Genomic DNA, 23,625 nt, shown 5'->3' on the forward strand with positions numbered 1-23,625 from the left:
CTCAACCCGCTGCGCCAGCAGGGGAGGCCCTTTCTCATAAACTCTCATCTTCATATCCCATTAAGTACTTATCTGATCCAATACACAAGAATGGCTATTTCTTCTGATCTAGAGCCTGTGACAGCTGAAAATACATTTATGCTTTAGTTTCTAAACATTTCCTGGATAACTGCCAGGTCTCTAATAGAAAATTAAAAGCTGATGCAAGTATCGAATCACTTAAGAAAAAGCTTTCAAAACAAATTATGGTCTGAATAATTCAACCAAAGTTGGAAAATTTCAGTTACCTTTCTCAAATGTTGATCACAGAATAAAAGGATCTTGGCTTTAAATTTCAGCAGAGGCTATGAAACTCTGATGTGTGCTTCCCATTTCATCCTTAGTTTTTCTTAGCTATTTTGTTACTGGATCAATTTTCTATGAGTGATCTTCCTGAAACACACTGCATTCAACATATTCCTACCTATCCTTAAAGTCTGCTTACTACAAAACCCAGTCTTGACTATCCAGGACATTTCTTTTAGGTGGTTTATTTCAGTAGTTTCTGAAAATTCAGCATTTTTTTTTCAACTCAGACACTAAAGAATAAGGGTATCAAAGCAAACTTGTAGCCTACTCTTCAAAGCTGCAAAAACCAGTAATTGTCTATTCCATAGCCCCTCTCAGCTGCTTAGTCATTTGGGGGGAGCCATTCTACTGCTGCCCTGCTACTATCTTCCATTGCAGTTTCCTCCTCACCCTGAAAGAGTTCTGCAAATTAAGTCTAAGACTCAAACTGCTCATTTTGCTTAGGTATACAGGATGTAGATAAAAGCATAAATAAGTAAAGAGGAAGTAGTAAAACCAAATGGGAAAGAAAACGCAATCAAATGACTACATATTAGCAGCTCTTTGGCTTTTATAGCCAAACATCCAAAATAATCTAACACCTACAGAGAAGCAGCCACAGTATATTTGGGAGAAACCACTATAATCTATTCTCAAGACAAGAAAAATCTGAATAAAGGCAGTGAGAGTGAAAACAATCAATACAACGAATCAGAGATACGTGAGAGAAAGAATGGACAGCTTGGTGATCAGAAATGTCCAGGATGCCTCCAAAATATTTAGTTTGGGCACTGGGTAGGAGATTATGCCAGCAAGAGGGGGAGAGACAGTGAAAGCAGATGCCAATGGAGAAGACCAGTGTACAGCTAGGAATATACATGGAGAGAAGACTAGGTTGAAGAGAGACACAGGAATCATCATTACATTTGACCAGTTTATAATTATTGTGCCTTTCTATGTGCAGGTACTGTGCTAAGCACTTCATATAATTCACTTAATCATCAAATTCCTTTGAGTGGAAACTATTATTCTCATTTATAGATAAGTTAACTTCTACTTACCTGAGTTTAAGTAATGTGCCCTGGGTTAAAAAGCTAGTAAGTGGTAAAACCAAATGTCAAATACAGGTTTAACACTAAAGTCAACATTCTCAAGGAGCTATATACTCTTTCCTTCTGCCTAGAATGTATAGGGTGAAAAGAAAGTTAGTACACACCCATGGGGAATATTGACATCTTTGCACAATAAATTTTTAAGATAACTTCTAAGTACAACTTACAGAATAAGATGACAGCTAATGAGAATACTGCTCTTCCCTTCTTCAGAGAAAAACCTGGTAATTTCTCATACTTTTGAAGATAACACCATATGTCCCAATTTGCTCAATCCTGAAAACATACTACAAGTTTATTAGGTATATAGCCATGATAAAACAAATGATAATTTGACAATTTGTACTATTTTAATATAATCTCTCATCCTGGGTAAGCAGCTATTCTAATTACAAACAATGTATATTTCTTCATAAGTAAAACTGTCTTCAACCTAAGTTTCTCCAAATACACACAAATAAAAAAGAACATTTAATATGTTATTGCTGCTGAACAGCAGGCAGCAGGTACTCACCCTCTTGTGGTAGAGGCAGGCCTTGAAATGGAGATTTCAAAAATATAGGCAGTCTTTTTTTTCTTGGCCATTGATATTTTTACCACTGTCTCTAAAGGATGGCTATGAATTACTAGAAACACGAAAGGATGAAAAGGAAACAGAATTGGAGGGAGGGATCACTAAGTGGCAGAAGCAGCCCCATACTTGGCAGGAATCAAGCTATTCCAGCCACCCCTCCCCAACCCTTCACTACCATTCACTGTGGCTGGAGTAATTTCCCAGTTCTCTATAAAATGGGGCAACTAATAGAAATCGTAACATAGATGTGATGTGAGGATTAAGTGCTATATGTAAAGCATTTAGTATTTAGTTTCTGGTATATAATACTCTATAGAGTATTAAAAAAGAATCTTCTGTGCCTAGAGTAACATCAGTTAGACATGAGCTTAAAAATTAGGAGTTTTAACTGTCAAGAGTAACTAAACCTGTTGTCAAAGAGGCTCGATGGATGGGCTACCTGACATCACCATTTCTTTTTCTATGTCCTTCATCCTACTTCTCTCTGCAGATCTACTTCACTCTTCATTCTCATTGCAGACCAGATTTCTTCATGGCTCCTTCCTCAGGGCTTCCTCCTCGTGGCAGACAAAATGACTACCCCATATATTCCAATTCTGAAACAATACCACTGTAAACAAATCTACGTTCAGAATTAAAGTTTAATGCCCCAAGCATGAGTCCACGATGGTAGGATGACATTCAGTACCAACGTGGTGTGTTCAGGGCCCAAAGAAATGGGGCTCGTGGGACATAAACATTCCTAAGAGATCTATTGCAAGCATGTAGAGAACATCTGATTTTTTTTAATTTTAGGAAAAAAGTTGTCTTCCTAGAAAAATTATTAAAAACAAAAATTTAATAGTAATTATGGTCTTAAATTATGAGCAACTTTAATAATCTTACTGATAAATATTTTCTATAATTTTTACTGACATTTTTATAAATTAAGGAAGTTAATTTTTTTTCATTTTACAAAGTAAACTATCAGGCATTCTATGTGAAGGAAAAACAATTAAGTGAACTCACATTTTCCTTAACCCTATAAAATATGTGTGCATAGAAGAACAGTAGAAAATACAATAAAACATTATAACTGGTATCCCTAGATAATAGAATTAAAGATTATTTTTATTTTTCTCACTTATTTCCAGTTTTTAATTGTTATGCAACAGCTATATATTACTTTCATACTAGAAAAAAATTTAGTTTGAGGGATGTGTATGTCCACTGGGCTCAGTTTTCTTTAGGAGACCAGCAGTTGTACAAACCACTATGATCACTAGGTGACAGTGATATTTGGCAGTCTTTGTTCTAGCACCAAAACACCTGAAGAATACTATACACTGTCAGTGGTAACAACTACTCCACAACCATGAGTTATCTTGGAAATCATTAACCTGAAAATATTAAAGGAGTACAAGAGTAATTCTAGGACTACATCTATAGGCTAAAAACAACTGAAGGGTCAGAAAATAAAACTTGGGCAATATAATTCTACAAATTCAACTTATTTAAATGTAGAGAAGATAACAGAATAATCCTATTCAACATAAGAAACACCAGGTAGACAGAATTAACTCTTCTCTGTCCCTATAAAAGATGACATGAGTATTAATAACAAGAGGGTTTTAGCTACACCATCAGCCAAGCCATGCCCAGAAGGAACGAACTGAAAATCTATCAAGATTTAGATAAATATAAAATGTAACACTCACTGCGGTGCTACTTGGTGGCGCCCATGTTCCTTGCTATTTGAAAAAAAACGAACATTGCTAATGTCTTACCAAAACCATAAACTTGAATTGTAAGTAAGAAATCCACGGGAAAGTTAACAGCAGGAAAAAGTTTCTCCATATTTTCCTAGAATCTTCAAAACAAAATAGCTCCATCTATCTAGGATGGATTCATGCCAAGGCCTGGTATAGAAAATGCCTACAGATTTCCTTCTAGCATTTTATGTCCTGTAATAAAGTTATAACATGAGGGCTAAAAATACCCATTCAAATGCCTGCAGTTTTATAAGATGTACCCTAAAATTCTAAACATTTCACTTTCCATAATATATGACAATTCACATACAACTTTTCAAGTATTTAAAGTGACTGTAGCATTTTAAAGTATTCTACTCTGAAAAAATTTATACTATAGTACTTGAAAATGCTATCAAAGTAAGGTATTTTTTATTTTTTAACCATCTCAATCTGTTTAACATTAACCTCTTTTATTTCACCTCTAAGGTCTTAATCACACAGAATCAACAAATTCCTCTATAAACATTTTTCTTAAGGAAACAATGGAAAGAGATTCAGTGAAATGGCATATGACAGGCACAGTAATATTAACCTACACATAGCAGGGGGAAAATAAGCACAAAAAATGAAAACAGTATGTCTAATCAACAGTCTAAACATAGATTTTACCAATGAAGACATAAAATTATATGCTAATGTCAGTGTTTTCAGAAAAAATACCGCAACAACTGAAAACCTTATGCTATTACAAATGATTACAGAAAACAGATATAAACTTAACATAAATCCATTCTAAAACGGAAATCATACATTATCATGAATAATTTACAGAATAAAATACGTCCAATGAAAATCCAAACTCAATTTTTTCAGTTAATACCCAGAAAATAAAAAACACTGCTTCCATTTTAACATGTATTCCTCAAAATAAGATTCACCATGAACAATATTTTAAGTTAAACTTTAAATCTTCTTTAGATAACCAACAATACACAAAGAAGTACTTTCATCAGCACATGAAACTGCAACAGGTAGTGAGGTTAGGAAACAGTAGGAGTTCAATCAAACCAATTCAATGCAATACCAGTTCAGAGGCATCCATTTGAATTCATAGGAAATATCTGAATCACAAAATCCAAGTTTTTCATTTTTAATCTAACTTCCAGATAGTCTGTGTGGTTGGACCTTAAAGTGGTTAACATATTCAATGAGTTAGAACCTCATGTTCCTTTAATTACAAAAAAGAAAAGGTCTAATGCAACAGAATTATTCTCATTTTATGTTGCTGAAAGTTTTTAACTAAGTTGTTTATATTTGGCACATGATAAAATTATACAGATTATTTTTAAAAAATCGAATGTGGTATTTCTATATACATTAAACTCTCAGCAAAATTTCTGCCTCTGAAGTACCAATACAGTGTTTAAAATTATACAAACAAACATCCATTAAAGAGCATTTTATTTTATGACACTCTGTTAATACAATAAATATACAAAACTTTCAAACCACTGAAAACATGCAACATTAGCGGGACAGATGGAGGGCATTTATATAGTACCAAGACAGTCACCATGACAGCAGCGCAATATTGACAAAATATACAAACTTTGCTAGATAAATAATCCAAGACCCAAATTACAAATCACTAAGCAATGATTTTCCAGTGTTCAAACTGCATTAAAATGTCCACATTTTAACATTGCAAACTGAAAAGTGACATGAATGCCAACAATGTGAAAACCACCTTATGGCTGTGATACTGGGTAATTTTACTATTTAAAAAAAAAAAAAGGAACATGCCAATTTTTTGCTGAAAAAAAATGTGACTATTTACTGATTATTGTTATTAGAGAAGTAAAGATAATCAAACTGTAAGCACTGCCATTGTTTTAATGCATCTGTTTTTTAAAAAGCATTATTTTGTAGTTAATACCCAGAAAATAAAACTCTCATAAACTTGTATTAACCCAAATAACTGCATTTTAAAACGTTTCCCCATCGACATATGCAAAGAAGGTATCACTGGTGAAATTATTCTTTGCTATTTAACAATGCTATCTTTTTATAAGTAAAAGGAAATGATCTTATTAGAAAGAAAAATATTTCAGTACTTTTTAAGTCTCTGATAGGTATTTTATTTGTAGTTTAGAGAAAAAAAGACAAGAAATAAATTAATGGTGGGCATGTAATTATTTTTGTACTTTGTGGTAAATGTTCTGAATATCTGTAAAATCTACACTCAGTAAAGCACAATGATCAACAGACTTTCAGTAAGATTATAGACTCTGTAAAACATGAACTGTCTTAACTGGTTGAGGAAGTAAGTGGATCTTATCATGGACCAGAAATAGTCATAAAAAGTTTTAAATTCATACTCTGGATCCTATTTTCTTCAGAATATAAAAAAAGAAATATCTTCCAAGTAAGTATCTTCCAAATATCTTTCAATATCTTCCAAATATCTTACCTCAATAAAGTACCAAATAAATCAAATGTAAACACCATCAGGATGGATCTACATTACCTAGTATCACATAAAGCTTCATTCAAAATAGTGAGGAGTCACCATATCACCCCTAGCACTTAAACTCTTGATTTAAGAAGAATGACAGTGATTTTAACCATTTATGCCCATCTGATTTTTTTAAGGATTTGAGTCTCAAATAATGTATTGCAACAGATTATCCCTTTTTAAAATCAAATTGAATAAATCACTACCTATCTGCAATCTTAAATTAGATAAACATCCCAAAACACAGTAGCATGACTTTACAAAAGTCTTTCATTATTTTAGTTAGTATTAAAAATGATTCAAAGTTTCAACCCAAATACACTATAAGAATGAATTCCTGTGCTACATAGTAACAAATTCAATGTATAACGAAAATGAGGTGAGTGCATTCAACTCTATTTGTATTTTCTTGTTTGGTTCAAGTTAAATGTTTTATTTTGCTATTGCTGAAAAATTTTAATGTATTCAGCCTGTCTTAAAAATTGAAAGACTGAGATGCATTAGGGATTCAAGTTATGTCAAATGCCAGAGTCTATTTTTAATGCCACTAAAGATGAGAGATAAAGAAAAATCCCTTAAACACTGTATGTTCTTTTTGGAGAAGGAGTTAGGCTAAACTTTAATACCTCTGTTAAAAATTACATACACTCTAATAAAAGAGCTGCCAAACACAATCTCAAATTCAATTAAAAAGAGTAGCCACAAGAATATACCAAAGTTTCCATACAGTAACATTTTACTATGATGTGAATACTGAAAAATTAAAAAACAGGTATCATCACTACATTCTATTCCATTGATTTACTACTTTTTCTTTTGGATAATGCACTGCATATTACATTCTATTGTAACCCAATAAAATTTTATTTAAAAGTAACTATTACAGAAAATCATTTCTAGGATTCTATAAACAACTCCCCAATACTACAGCTATAAGCAGTGCAGAACCCAAAATACTAATTTTAAGAAACGTGCAAGATCAGAGATTGATATCAAAATATCAACCACTCTAAAAAGAAAATAGAAAGAAGATAAAATTTACATTATCTACTACGAAATGCACACAGGCTTCACTGGTGACTGAACTGCTAAAAAGCGAGCCAATTTAAAAATCTGTAAGTCTCTGATAGCCTATTTCTTTCAGTATAAATAGGGAAAAAGGAATGAAGCATCATGTTACTGCTCCCACGTGTAACCCTTAAGTCTAATATTCTTGAAAGAATGACTGCAGCTAGTACTAAAAGCATTTTTAATCATAAGTACCATATGAATATCAGTGTACCAACACTGAAATAATCTGATAAACAATCATCCCCCAAAAAATATGGAGAATATTTATTTAGCATGTAATTTTTTTTCTGCAAGGGGCACTGAAATATTAAGAAACTGTTAGGTAAATAAGACAAGGAATTTTTTCTGGTTTTAGCCCATGCACAAGTGAATAGGAAATATACATGCTGTGTGTATTGTGTGTTTTGAACATAAAAATATTTATAGAATACAGTAACTGGAGAGAAACATATAGTCAAAAGGTAACAGTGTATTACTTGAAGATTTTCTAAATTTGGTTACCCTTGAAAGCATTCTGAGCTGCACTAGTTGCTGCAGTTGAAGCTGCATTTGCAGCTGCAGTCTGGACAGTTTTGTTTGACATCACACCTGTTGCAAACTCTTGTTGGGCCTTCTCAAAACTAGCACCTGTTGTGCGATATAGTCCATGTACCTAAGGGGACATAAGAGAGTTGAAGAAGGTAAGTGGCAATCTATACATTCATTTCCAGCAGCTCTTCAATTAATCTCAACACTCCAACATTACTGAAATAAAAGGACTATTCCTAGTAATTCTAAGATCAAGAACATTAGCCACCATACTAGCACACAATATTGTATTTAAATATTATAAAACAGGTTTTTCCTTTTTATTTCCAGTTGAGAAGACATAATTATACCTATGTCAAACCAAAAATCATTTATTTTTTTTAAAGATTTATTTATTTATTTATACAAGTGCTGAGTACAGTCAGAAGCACGGGAGGGTGAGAGGATTCACGAGAGCCAGAGCGGGGAATAGAACAGGCAGACCAATGAAACACACCGCTAAGGGGAGCAGTGAGCACGGCAGGAGAGGTCTGTCATGCCATGTGGGACCCTTGCTGGTGGCCGGGGATTGAACCGGCACTGCAGAGGCTGCGGGCAGCTTTGCAGCCCAGTGCTCAACTGCTGTGCCACCAGGGGAAGCCCAAACCAAAAATAATTTAAAGACCATCACTTAACCAACTACAAAAAGCTAAATTTTCCTCTGTACCTAACTGGTTAATTAGGATATTTCAGCATTATAAAAGGAATGCTATAAACCTAAAAACAGACAATCTGACTTTAATACATTAATTTACTAACCTAGGTAATTCAAAGAGAATAATACCCTATTATCTATGTTTGCTATATATAAGCCAAGGACCCTATTATAATCGGTATCATTTATTATATCAAGCACTATTTATGTCCTTAAACATACTTCTGCTATCCACTCTTCATATCATTTAATTTTTTGTGTATGGTCAACTCCTAAAGAATTTATGAAGAAACACTTATGGGATTTTCTCTCCGTACAAATTAATTACTCAAATTTTGTGACTTTTTTTTAAACAAGCAGGACTCAAAAAAACCTCTTCTATTAGATTACAATTTAAGATGCACAAACTATGGAGCCATCAATACATAACATCAGTCACTCAATTTAATAAAAATTTGAGGAAAAAAATAACAAATTAGGACAAATTTTTATTCTATGTCTACAAACTCAGGAGGAGAGAGGAAGAGACAGAAAAGCATACTTTTAATTCCACTGCAATGTGGTTAGGTCTAAATTAGAATACTGATTGCAATGTAATCAAAGTGGCTTGAGGATGAGAAGCAGTGCACACAAGTCAATCCTTTTCTCAAACCTGGATAGGAAATGGTAATTGTGGAGTAATGAAAAGTAGAATGAGTCAGATTCTCAAGTCAAGCGTTGATACTAGGAAATCATTTCAAAAAGATGGAAAGAATAGATTGGTTTAGGAGGAAGGGAAATGAATGAGTTAAAATCTAAACATTCATCTATAATTGTTCACTGAATCTCTACTCTTGGCAAGCAGATGAATATTTGGCTTAGAGCTCAATAGAAGAATAAGCTAGAGACATGAACTTGGAAACCACTGGCAGATAAATGGAGCTAATATGCCGACATAAATAAACTATCCTTGGAGAACACAAAGTAGAAAGAGTAGAAAGCCAAGGACCAAAGCCTATTAAGACACCAATACTTAAGAGTTACCCACAAGCAAGGAATAACTAGGAGAGAAATAGGAAAATCCAAAAACCAGAGATGCCAAAGAAATAAAATTTGTTAAGGAATAAAGAGCTGCCATGGTAAAAGATAAAAATACCAAGACAGGGAAAGGAAATGTCATATAACCATGGATCAAGTGTGAAATGCTTAGGGAGAAAAGGAGTACTGATAAATACGTATACTAGTAAGCCCTAAAATTCTTTTTTCTTCGCTCCATAGCACTATGAAACTACTGAAGTATTGTATTCTTTAATAGTTTTTTTTCCTATAGAAAATTAGAAATACAGAAAAATCACTACTCTTATTTTCAAGAAATTTATCTCACAATGAGCACACATGATTAGAGCCTTAAAAATGAAGAATATAGAAATCTAACACACATTCTTTATATACGAAATCCACTCCCATTGCAATGTGTGCACAGGTTCACTTGTCTGGATTTTTGACCCCTTCCCTTTAAGTTACATGTGTTCTAGCAAGTTACATTTGTTCTAATTTGCTGTTATTTTTTTTAATTTTGTATTAAATTGACTGCTCATGCTATGTACTCATGGGCTTCCTAGTCTAATTACTTAAAATGTAATTCATAGCCCCACAGAGCAAAGAGGTAAAAAGGTAGAAACAGCACACATTCCTCAACAGTCTGCATCTATATATAGACCCAGAGAGCCACCTAGAGGGAAAAGAGTACAAATGTATTCAGTGGGCAATGCTGAAATACTGTATTAAATCCATTATATACATATGAAAAGTACAATTTCTTTCTTTGGTGTACCAGCAAAATGACAGGTTAATTACAGGGATCAACATCTCCAAATTATTATCATTCCCCTTCTATGTTCAAGAGTAGTATCCTGGTTAACGTCAATTCCTTATGAAATCATGGGATTTCATTTCAAGATAATAGAACTTTAAAAAAAAAAATACTAGCTACCTCTTCTACTTATGTGGATTGCATTAACCTAAATACTTAGTTCTAGCAGTACCATATAAAGGTCACTAGATTTGCTATCTACTGAGTCTACTACTTTCTAGCTGGCTGACCCCCACTTAAAACCTCAAAGCTATCTCCCATAAAACAAGAATATGTGTTGTCCTATCTACCTGTCAGATAGAATGAGAATTATGTAAATGTGTTAGACTAGCAAAACTTTTAATTTTTAAATATTTCCTGAAGTGTCACTGCCAGAATATAGATATAACTCTAGAAAGGAATTCCTACTTCCTTCATGTATCTTCAAAAATGTCTCAGTTTACACTGTGGTGGTATGTGACACACAAAAAAGTATATACTGTGGAAAGTAAATAACTATGGTACTTTATTAAATGAAGAATCCAAACATATGTTTCCGTTTAAGTTTGTAGAATACCATATTTCAAGAAATCATACTTTCATTAACATAAGATCCCTATCATACCAAAGTTACTTTAACCATTTATAAAAGCTGGGAATGTAAAAACAAATGAGTTTAATATAAATTTTTATTATTACTTTGACTTTTAAAAAAGCATGGGTCAGGCCTCCCCGGTGGCGCAGCGGTTGAGCACTGGGTTGCGAAGCTGCCCGCAGCCTCTGTAGCACCGGTTCAATCCCCAGCTGTTCCCCAGCCACCGGAGGAGGGTCCCACAAGGCACGCAGACCTCTCCTGCCACCCGCTGCTCCCCTCAGCAGTGTACTTCGGTCCTTCTGCCTGCTCTGCTCCCCGCTCTGGTGAATTCTCTCACCCTTCCACGCTTCTGACTGTACCCAGTGCTTGTATTTAAAAAACAAAACAAAAAAAAAAGCATGGGTCTCTAAGCTTAATTTTTTTCAATTGACAATTCCTAGAAGCCCTCTATAAACCCACAGAAGTGGGTGAGACCCTCTGTAACCCACTGATTACCACTCTACTTCCACATTATTAAAATCTCACTCATCCTTACAGTTCTATATCAAATACTGCCCTATCATCTTTCTGCCTAAACATCTTTTCCCCTGTTTGGAGCACCTGCAATACTTTATATATCTTTTAGGGAATGTATATTGTGCTGCTGCTTTTGTAGGGTTTACCTACATGTCTCAGACACATGCTTTTAGTCCCTTGAAGGCAAGAGCTAATTTCTACTCACTGTTACACCTCTAAAAGACACAGCATAGTAACTTGTAGTAGAAGCCACCAAATAATTACTTATTTTTTATTTGCTAGGGATTAACAAATGGTCCAAAAGTATCCTCATTGTCAAAAAAAAGTATAAGTACAATATTGTTCATATTAGAATGTACCTGTATTACAAAGTAATATACTTAGTTTACAATTCCCTCAGAGGATATATGTTTTCAAAATGAACATGCTATTTCACATCTACTAGGATGGATGTTTCTAATCAGAAAAATGGAAAATAACCAGTGATGGCAAGGGTGTGAAGAAATTAGAACCCTCATACATTGCGAGTGGGCACAATATTGCTGATAGCAAAATACTGGTGGTTCTTAAAAAACTAAACATAGACTTACCATATCATCACCTAGCAATAATATTCCTAGGTATATGCCCAAAAGAATTGATAGTAGAGAGACAACAGATTTTTATATGCCAACATTATAGCAGCATTATTCACACTATCCAAAGTGGAAAAAAAAAACAAACCAATTTTCCATTAACAGATTATAGTTTTTTGGTTTTTTAATTAATTAATTTATTTATTTATTAATACAAGCACTGGGTACAGTCAGAAGCATGGGAGGGTGAGAGAATTCACCAGAGCCAGAATGGGGAGCAGAGCAGGCAGAGGGACGAAGTACACTGCTGAGTGGAGCAGCCGGCGGCAGGAGAGGTCTGCGCGCCATGTGGGACCCTGCTCCGGTGCCGGGGAGCAGCCGGGGATCGAACCAGCGCTGCAGAGGCTGCGGGCAGCTTCGCAACCCAGCGCTCAACCGCTGCGCCACCGGGGAGGCCCTCCATCAACAGATTAATAACAATGTAGTATATACATATAGTTGAATATGATTCAGTTATAAAGAAGAATGAAATTCTGACATATGCTACAACATGGATGAATCTTGAAAACATTATGTGAGGTGAGTTAAGCCAGACACAAAAGAAAAATATTTATGATTTCACAATCTACAATAAAAAATTTCACTGAGTGAAAAATAGATCTCAGGCTATGGAAGTAGGGGGAGAGTTATTGCTTAATGACTGCAGAGTTTCTGTTAGGGATAATGAAAAAGTTTGGGAAATAGTGGTGATGGCTATACAACTTGAATGCAATTAATGCCACTGAAATGTAAACTTAAAAATTACTTAAATGGCAAATTTTGTGTTATATATATTGCCAAATTTATTTAAAATTAATAATGTAAGATACAAAAACCAGTGAACTGTATATTTTAAATATACGACATGATTCTAACTCAATAAAGCCATTAAAAATATGATTCACTAAACACCTCATGCATTAATATATTTACCTATTTTAACTATTATTCAAATTTTAATTGACACTTATTAAAAGTCTGAGTTGTCAGGTTCTTTGTTAGGAGTTTGAAATTAGAAATAGGCCAAATCTTCAGAAAAGTTGGACAAGTGTTTGTTTTTTTTACCTTCACTCATACATTGCAGAGATAAGTGTACATGTCCTCTCTTTCTTATTCTTTCATTTTCAAATGACATAATGGGTTTGAATGTATTCATTCCATATAGATCACTGTATAATCCAGTAAACTGTCATTTGACTGTCTTGATAGATTGCCCATAACAGTGCCAATGACATGTACCCTTGTTGCAGGCAGAGATGATAGGCAATACATGTCTTTATGGGGTTCTCTCTTTTCTTTAAACCACTTTATTTGTGGCATGATTTGTATGCTAATACTGTACATATTTAATATATACAACTCGTGTGTTATGAGAAAACTAAACATTAAGAAATCATCGCTGAACTCTCAAAAAAAAAATATAGATGATTCAGATGAAACTATGTACAATATTATAAATATATAAAATAATTCAAATTTATCATTTAAAGATGTCTAGGTTAAGAAAATTTACAGTAATTTAGTTCTATCAACACAGGCTTGGGATCTTCTAAGTAGGTAGCTTAGTACTATCAGAAACAGATAAAATAAAATTGGGAGCAGAAACAAATTAAAGCAAAAAATAAGGAGTGAACAATAATGTTTTCAAACACAATGAGACACTTTTTAATTTAAGAAGACTATTACTTTATATATTAAAAGGACATCTTCACAAAGAGTTTACTCTAAAACACTAATTTAACTAATGAATGTGACTTAATTGTCATTACTCTGGATCATATACCCAAATTCTATACTCTCAGACAAAATATTTTCAGAACAAACATTTAGGCAATCTCTTATTCTAAAACACTTTAAGAAATTTGTTTCATAAAGAAATGAAAGCTTTTTCCTAAAATTCTTCTTGAAATGCAAAAGATTATGAATAACCATTTTATTAATATGGATATGAGTCTATTAAGTTTTAACTTTCACAGAATAATCGTTCCAAACTAAATTCCCAAGCAATACAAATTATGTCTTATCTGTTTGACTCATATTAAGTTATTCTAGTTCTTACATCAATTAAAAGTGGAAATTTTTATGACTCATTTGTTTATTGTTACTTGACCCATTTATAATACCACTCTCCCTTAGCCTAAACAGATTTTTGGTGTTTTTTGTTTTGTTTTGTTTTTTTTTGTGGGACCCTCGCTGGCGGCCGGGGAACGAACCAGCACCGCAGAGGCTGCGGGCAGCCTTGCAGCCCAGCGCTCAACCGCTGCGCCACCAGGGGAGGCCCAGCCTAAACAGTTTTTAACAGAAAGACCTTCACTTACCATTTAGAAATACTCTAAGCAAAAATTTAAGAAATCCATTTTTGGAGGATAAGGATTAACTAGTCCCTTATTTATTAAGAGGTACAACAGGCATATATTCTTGCATGGCAATTATCTGAAATTTGGATTATAAAATGACACTATTAAGGAAACAAAGATACCACCATGATCATACTGGGCGCTTTTTACACCAATGTTAACCTACGCCAATCATGCAACTTCAGAATACCAACAAAATTCTCAACATTGGATTCATTTCTAATGAAATATACATCACAAAGTACATTTAGCTGGGGCTGGAAACACAGAAAAATCTAATGAAAAAATTTTAGAGCCAAAACATTGTGTACAGTTAATTTTTAGAGGGTATTACCAGTTTCTGGACAGCCTGACCCCTACTGGCTATAAACTGAGGCTACATAACTCCCCAAAGGATTTTTTTTTTTTTTACAAAGGATTTTTTTATTTTTAAATAAAAAAGCCACTGTTGACCAAGATAAAGCAGGAAAAAATCACATGTTTTTTTTTTACTGGATCTCAGTTTCTATAATGGCTGAGAAATCCTTGCAATTATTATGAAAGTTTGCTCAAATTATATTTTAGCTTATATTACCCCAACTTATTATATACCTCATAAAATGATACAAAAAAATCATTTCATCTAAATTCTTTATTTCACAGCTAGAGAATATGAGATTCAGAGAAGTTTGGGTACTTGTATAGTACCAACAGTCAGCGAACACATAAAAAGAGATAACTGGCAATTTCTCTAACTGTAAGGTGTTAAAAAAAAAAAAAGGTCAACCAAAATAGTAAATTTCCTTATCAATACTTTCATTTTATTTGGGAAGCACTCATACTTCTTTTGAATGCCCGACCTTCAAGGAACACAACTCTCAAACTTTTCCTTTCATGGGTTAGCTCTTGAATATTGTATACCTGAGGGAATTAGGAGTGCTGCACACAGCACTGTTACAGCTGCAGAATAAACACTTCCTCCACTCTTAGCCTATCATCTGTACCACATATCCTTCTCCCCGACCAACCTCCCATCTCTGTTAAAAATCTCTCCACATTCTTCTCTCTGCAGATTCTTAAGTATGTTCTACTCTAGGTCCTGCCTCTTCAGCCCTATTTTCTAGGTATCAAGAAATTGATACCTCCCAAGTCTAATAATGTAGCCTAATGCTCTTTCCTTCATTACCAACTTAAAAATCCAAAACCCTACAAAGTGTGTGCACTTCAATGCTCCACCAACATTTTGAACTCTCCACAAAGTTGAAAACATTTGTGGAGAACAAATCTATTCTTCCTGCATTACCAACCATTTGAAAGTATGGGTGTCATCCATGAGTCTTGCCTAGTCCCTCACTTCCAGACTCATTCTAATCAATGACTACCTGCTTTTTTTTTTTTTTTTTTTTGCCTATGGTTACTTTGCACTAACACTTCCTAATTCAGTCTACCATCATTACTAGCAAGCTTCTTAATTTGTCTCCCACCATTAATTATTCCAAGTATGATGTCTCTACCCTTAAAATCCCAAACCTATCCCCAAATAGTCTTTCTAAAGCTCAAGTCAAAGCAATTCAGTTACTCTCCTCTTTAACTTCTTTTAAGGCTCATCACTATGCTTTGGAGAAGATACAAACTTCTTAACAGATTTCCTAGTTTACAAGATCCTGCGGGATATAATAATATTTATGTGTTCAGCTTCATCTTCCCAAGCCTCCAAACCAATACCCCACATTTCTCCCTGCCCAACTCATGTACCAATTTTCCTCCACCCATTTTGAGCCACTTTTATTTCCCTGAATTTGCTCTATTATTTCCTGTAACTAAAATGAATGTGGCATCCCTACTTCTTGCTATTTACTTAACTTAGAAAAAGCCTATTCATCAAATAGGATTCTCAGTGAGGAAATACTTTAACTCCATACTTTAAATGCTCTCCAAAACTTGGCCTTATATAAATAGTCATTAAGTCATGGGATTGTGGTACCATTCATTTGTTTCTCTTCCACACCAAAATGTGAGGTCCCAGACCACACACACAGAGCAGTGCCTGGCACATAACACATGCTACTAAACAGTGTCTTACAAATGAGTGAAACTTGCAATATACAGTAAGACCTCCTACTATACTCAAAATTTGTTACATTTATAGTGTCATAAAGCATTCTCAGTGATACATCTGGAATGAAAATATTCTCCAAAGAATGATATTTTAACTATCAGGTTAATGTTGTCAACATGACTATGTTAGAGTTCCCACTTATTCAAACACTAATCTAGGTGTTAGCTGTGAGGTATTTTGAAAATGTGATTAGCATCTACAAACAGTTGACTGTAGGGAAATATCCTGAATGAATGATCTGGGTATGCCTGATCCAATGATCCAATCACTAAAAGGGTTGAAGAACAGAACTGACATTTCTCTGAAGAAGAAATCCCACCTCTGGACAAGGGCTTCAGCTTCTACTCAAGACTCTCCAACCACTCCTGATGGCCTACTGGATGGATTTCAGATTAAACTAGCCAGTTCCCACACCAAATAAGTCAATGCCTTTCAATAAATCTCTTCATTCTGTTCTATTTCTCTGATTGAACACTGACTGTTACAGGCACCTACTTAACAAAGTATAGTCAGCCTGAACTTTATATGCTTAAACAATTCAGTTTGTTTAAATGTAAATACAAATAAAATGCATATATCAAACAATAGTTTTACTTCTCTACATCAACCTAATTGCCCCAAAACAGGTACAAATACATAATGGAATACTACTCATCAATCAAGAGATAAACTCATGACATTTGTGGCAACATGGAAGAAGCTGGAAGGGATTTGCTAAGCAAAATAAACAAGAAGAACAAAGACAAGTACACGACAGTGTCATTTATATGTGGAATATAGAGAAACCAAAGTGTCACACAAGACAAATTTTAAAACCAACCCTTGAAAGTTGACCACGATTTGAGACATTCAGTCTGCCACCCATGGTGGAGAACTATGGGTGCTTTCATGGTGGGAGTTACGGTGACCACAGCTAAGGAGAGAAATCCTATACTATCTATTAAAATATTAACAAGGATGTAAACCAAAGGTACTTCTTTAAATAATTGTTTAAAAAATCAGATTAATATGCTTTCATACTCAAAAAAGAAATCAGAATAGAAACCAGTTAACAGAATTTCAGAAAAAAAAAATACACCTTTTATAGTAAGTTAAAATGCAATGCAATTTTCTAAAATTTACCTATGCATAACTTTCAATTATAAAAAGTAACCTTCAGGCAGCCAACTTGCACAAGAACAAAAAAATATCTTGAGATTACAATGAATTAAGAGCAACATGAGAAAATGAAAATTAAACATCAAATTCACTATAGTTACAGACAAAATTTTACTTACCTTTTTAAACATAACTAGTGAGATGACTGCTGATGCTGTGAAAAGTGCTGCTATGATTATCATCATGATTCCAACAGGAATACTTCGGTTGAGGCCAGTAAGGGATGAAATCCAACCGCTATGAAGGCATGAAAGTATAATTAGGCAAGTAAAGTTAACACATACTTTTGCAAAAATGACACAATACATACTCAGCAATATGAGTCAAGCAATGTTCAAATTCTTTATTTTTTTATTTTTTTGAAGATTTATTTATGCATACAAGAACTGGGGTGTAGGCCAGAGTTACGGGGGGTGAGAGGATTCACCAGAGACAGAGTGGGTAGCAGAACAGGCAGATCTACTGAAATACACTGCTGACAGGAGCAGTGGGTGACACAGGAGAGGTCTGCTGTGCCATGTGGGTTGGTTCCCTGGCTGGGAATCGAACTCATGCTCTGGTCGCTGGCAAAAGTTTGATAGTGATATGTCTTTAACTCCTACGCCATCAGGGAGGCCAAAGGTTCATATTCTTTATATGTATTAATTCATTTAATTTTCAAAAAAATCCCATGAAATAAGATGCTCTTTATAAACCCAATTTTGGACAGATTCAGTAAATTAGCTAAGGTCACTCAGCTCATAAATGACATAAATTCAAACTCTGTCATGATCCAGCAATTACATCCCTAGAATATAACTAAAGGACACAAAAACACTAATTTGAAAGGAAACCTGCACACCTAAGTTTGTTGTAGCACTATTTACAATAGCCAAAATATGTAAGTAACCCAAATGCGCCCAAATAGACAAAGAGATCAAAAAGATGTGGTATGTTTACATAAGGGAACACTAGTGATCAAAAAGGACAAACTCATGCCATTTGCTGCAACTTGGATGGAGATGGAAGGGGATTATGCTAGCCAAAATATTATTCAGCAATCAAAAAAGATAAATAATACAATTTGCAGCAACATGGATGGAGCTGGAAGGGATCTTGCTCATTGAAATAAGCCAGAAAGAAAAAGAAAAATATCAGATGGTCTCACTCATAGCAGGAAGTTAGAAAACCTGAATAAGGGACCAGGAAAAAGACTAATTATAATAAAGTAAAAATCAAAATCAACAAGCAACTATAAACCAGAGACATACTGTGCAGGGGGGTGGGGAGGGGAGTTGGAGGGATTATGGTCAAAATAAGCGGGGTGGGAACTCTCTGGGGACAATAACCAAGATGAAAATGCATACACTGTGCAAAAATGAAAAATGATGTAAAAATATATATAAAAATTTTTTTAAAAGCCAGAAAGTAAAAATATCTGATGGTCTAACTTGTATGTGGAATACAGAGAAATCAAACAAAAGGTCAAGAAAAAGTTAAAACCAGCAAGCTGACCATAGGTCTGAGGCATACAGCAAAGGAAGGGAACAAAAGGGGATTAAAACAGGGGAAGGAAGAACATAATATGGTGATGCTTCACAGTTGATATGGTGGCGAGAGAATTATGGGGACTACATCACTATAAGAAAATTATAATAAAAAGAGAAAAAAAAAACAAGCCCAAAAACAAATTCCACCGACTTAAGTGTGGACCACCAGACTTAAAACATTAACAAAACAATTCAACTAGACAATGTGGAAAAGACATAAAAAGACATTTCACCAAGAGGATACAAAGATGGCAAATAAGTGTATGAAAAGATATCTAACATGAGTCACTAGGGAAATGCAAAACCATTATGAGGTATCACTACACATCTGTCAGAATGGCTAAAATAAAAAATAATAAAACCAAATGCTGATGAGAATTACTAGTTTCGCAAGGTATTATTCTGGGGGAAAGTGGGGAAAGGGTAGCTGGTATCTCTCTGTATCATTTCTTGTAACCGCAGGTGAGTCCACAATTATCTCAAAATAAAGTTTATATTTTTTCATCTGTGACTTATATCAGGTCTATCTTAAAACAAGCCATCCTGTATACACTAATACATTTTTGTGTATTCTTTAGACACTACATGCTGTTGTGTTCAATTTTCAGTTTTTATAAATTTGCACAAAAAAGCAAAAGAAATTACTTCACTTTCATAATTAAAAAGCACACTGTTAATATAAGCAGTGTCTTTTTTATTTTATTTATTTATTTATTTATTTTTTGCATGTTTTATTTATTTATTTGTTTGTTTGTTTATGCATGCACTGGGTACAGTCAGAAGCACGGGAGGGTGAGAGAATTCACCAGAGCCAGAGAGGGGAGCAGAGCAGGCAGAGTGACAAAGTACACTGCTGAGGGGAGCAGCGTGTGGCAGGAGAGGTCTGCGCGCCATGTGGGACCCTCCTCCGGTGGCCGGGGAGCAGCTGGGGATCGAACCGGCACCGCAGAGGCCCGCGGGCAGCTTCGCAACCCAGCGCTCAACCGCTGCGCCACCGGGGAGGCCCAGCAGTGTATTTTTTAAACATTTCTTTTCCTTCAAATGTGACAGTAAACACTATTCACAGTAACAATAAAATGTTTTTCATTGAAAAGACTTAAAATAAAATATCAGTGTAAATCGTCTCCAAGCTAGACATGCTCACTAGAAGATCCATAAAGCTATTGATAGTTGTCTGACAGCCAGATTACTCCACTTCAGTTGTAGCATACCAATTTTTTTTAAAGATTTATTTATTTATTTGTTTGTTTGTTTGTTTGTTTGTTTATTTATTTATACAAGCACTGGGTATAGTCAGAAGCACGGGAGGGTGAGAATTCACCAGAGCCAGAACAGGGAACAGAACAGGCAAGACTGACGAAGTACACTGCTGAGGGGAGCAGTGGGCGCGGCAGGAGAGGTCTGCACACCATGTGGTGCACCATGTGTGACTGCGCACCATGTGGGACTCTCGCTGGTGGCTGACCGGTGCTGCAGAGGCTGCGGGCAGCTTTGCAGCCCAGCGGCCAACCGCTGCACCATCAGCGGAGACCCCCAATTTTTTTTAAAAAAAATTTATGCATACAAGAAATGGGTTGTAAGCCAGAGAGGTGATGGGGGGTGATGAGGATACACCAGAGAGAGTGGGGAGCAGAACAGGCAGAGCCACTGAAATACACTGCTGAGGGGAGCAGAGGGTGAGACGAGAGGTCTGCTGCTCCATGTGGGTTAATCCCTGGCAGGTCAGGAACTGAACCAGTTCTGCGGTGGTTGGCGATATCTTGATAGTGCTGTCTTTAACCCCTACACACATTTTATTTAAACTAGCAATATATTTTTTTTAATGGGAATGTGATTTTCAAATAAAATATGTCCAAATATTACCCTGAGGACACATTTTAACTGCATATTCTATTAATTTCACTTTTGTTTACTTTTGCCAAGCTGGCTTTCCTGTTAACTTTTTTTTTTTTAAGATTTATTTATGCATGCAAGAACTGGGGTACAGGCCAGCGATGTGGGGGGTGAGAGGATTCACCAAAGACAGAGCAGGGAACAGAACAGGCGGACTGACTGAAATACACTGCTGAGGGGAGCAGTGGGCAAGTCAAGAGAGGTCTGCTGCACCATATGGGTCACATCCCTGGCCACGGATGGAACTGGTGCTGCAGTGGCTGCTGATAGCTTCATAGTGCTGTCTCCAGGAAGGCCTGCTATGTTAACTATTTTTAAGCCAAAATTATATAAATATACTATGTAAGATTAAAGCTGGAATAATTAAAGCTGGAGTAAATGACTTACCAGTTGCCCCAGTTATGAAATCCTGCAGCCTGGAGTACATGTACAGCAAACTGACAAATATAGACGAAAAAGAATACAAAGAATCTGAATGAACTGTCACTCCTAAAGGGGGAAAAAAACAAAACGAGAAGAAAAAATAGGAGAATGTCATTTTTCATAATACCTTTACATTCACATGAAGGCTGATACACAAACATTAAAAACTAAAAGATTTCTAAATAAAAATTTTAAGTACCAGAGGGAATCATCAAAGTATTAAAATATGTATTTTAAGTAATAATATATGTGAACCCTTTTTCCAAATATCAATTCATCTTGGTAAAGAAAAAAAATTTCCTTTTTTAAAAAATGAAACAGCTTCACTGAATTTAATGCACAAAAAGACAAAAATATTTAAACTACTCAATTCAGTTTTTGGTTTGCTCTGCATGTGATACACATGAACCTTTTCCAATTAAGATAGTGAACATATACCAAAAGTTTCCTAGTGCATCTGGATCTCTCCTTTCCCACCTTGCCACTGAATTTTGTCACAACAGTTTTCATATTTTAGAATTTTATATAAATGGGATTATACAGTATATACTCTTGTCTGCCTTCCTTCACTCAGCATTCATCAAACGTTCATTCCTTTTCATTGCTAACAAATAATCCATTGCATAGCTAAATTACAGTTTATTATTTGTTGACATTGTCATTCTAGCTTTTTACTATCACAAATAAAGCTGCTATAAATATTCATGTGTAAGTCTTCATATAAACACATTTCCATTCCTCTTGGCTAACTACCCACAAGTGGAATGGCTAGACACATCATTGGTATATATTTACCTTTTCAAGAAACTGCAAAACTGTTTTCCAAAGAAACTAATATTTTATATCTCTAGTAGCAGTATATAGGTATGAGTTCCTCCACATCTAACAACTGGTAAGGTCTATATTTTAAATTTCAGTCATTTTAACAGATGTACAGTGGCATCTCATTTTGTTTTAATCTGCATTTTCCTACTAATGGTGCTGAGCATATTTTTATGTGCTTTTTGATATCTACTTTCCTTACTAAAGTGTTAAATCATTTTAAGGTTTTTTTCACCCAGTTTCTGAATTTTGAGTTTTTATATATTCTGGCTACAAAAGTACCTTATTAGATACATTCTCTTAAGAGTGTCTTTGAAAGGGTTTTGCGTTTTTTATGAACTCCAATTTATCTCCTTGTTCTTTTATGGATCTTGATTTTGTTGTATCTAAGAAACCTTTGTGAAAGTCAGGGCTTAAGGTTTTTCCTTTGCCTATAAAATATTCAATTACTCCAGTACCATGTATTAAAAAGACTGCCTTTTCTATACCGCATTACCTTTGCATGTTTTTTCAAAAATCAGTATGTATATGTGGGTTTTATTTCTGGACACTATTTTGTCCCATTGTTCCATTAGTCTACCTTTATGCTGATGTCACACTATTGTAAATTTTCTATTAAGTCTTCAAATTAGGTAATTATATTAGTCTTCCAACTTTGCTGTCATTTCTCAAAATTGTTTTGGCTAGTCTATGCTTTTACATTTCCATATACTATTAAGAAACACCTTGTTAATTTCCATAAAAGAGTCCTGGGATTTCGATTCAGACTGCATTGCATCTATAGATCCATTTTGAGCTTCTTCATAATACTAAATCTCCCAATCCTTTAACAAGGTATCTTTCTGTTTATATTTTCTGCATAGATGACAACATAGTTTGTGACTAAGAGTTTTCTTCTTCCTTTCTAATTCCAATACTTTTCTTTTTCTTGCCTGTTAGTACTGGACAAAACTTCTCCAATAGAAGCAGGAAGAATGAATATCCTTATCTGGTACTTGATCCTAGGCAGAAAGCTTTCATTCTTTGACCATAAAGTATTTAGTAGTTAGCTACAGGTTTTCAAAGATGTCCTTCATCAAGTTGAGAGATCGCTTTTATTAGTTTATTATGTTTTTATCATGAAAGTGAGTGTTGGATTTGTCAAATGCTTTCACTAATTAAAATGATATGCTAATTTTCTATTTCAGTCTGTAATATAGTGAATTGAACTAATTAATGTTCTAATGTTAAAACAA

At 34.7% G+C, this 23,625-nt stretch overlaps 1 protein-coding gene across 2 annotated transcripts in view; it reads right to left on the reverse strand.

The window, feature by feature from the left end:
- Nucleotides 1-7,819: 7,819 nt before the first annotated feature.
- SCAMP1 (secretory carrier membrane protein 1) overlaps nucleotides 7,820-23,625 on the reverse strand; it is a gene marked incomplete at both ends in the record, with an annotated part of 93,216 nt that continues 77,410 nt past the window's right edge. For both annotated transcript variants that reach the window (XM_084234263.1, XM_084234264.1), the window contains 3 exons: nucleotides 7,820-7,984; nucleotides 17,843-17,960; nucleotides 21,533-21,634. In XM_084234263.1, the coding sequence (XP_084090389.1) occupies nucleotides 7,820-7,984; nucleotides 17,843-17,960; nucleotides 21,533-21,634 (385 nt within the window). The remainder of the gene's footprint in view (nucleotides 7,985-17,842; nucleotides 17,961-21,532; nucleotides 21,635-23,625) is intronic.

The sequence above is a fragment of the Talpa europaea genome (genome assembly GCF_964194135.1).
Source record: "Talpa europaea genome assembly, chromosome: 5".
Classification (NCBI taxonomy): Eukaryota; Metazoa; Chordata; class Mammalia; order Eulipotyphla; family Talpidae; genus Talpa; species Talpa europaea.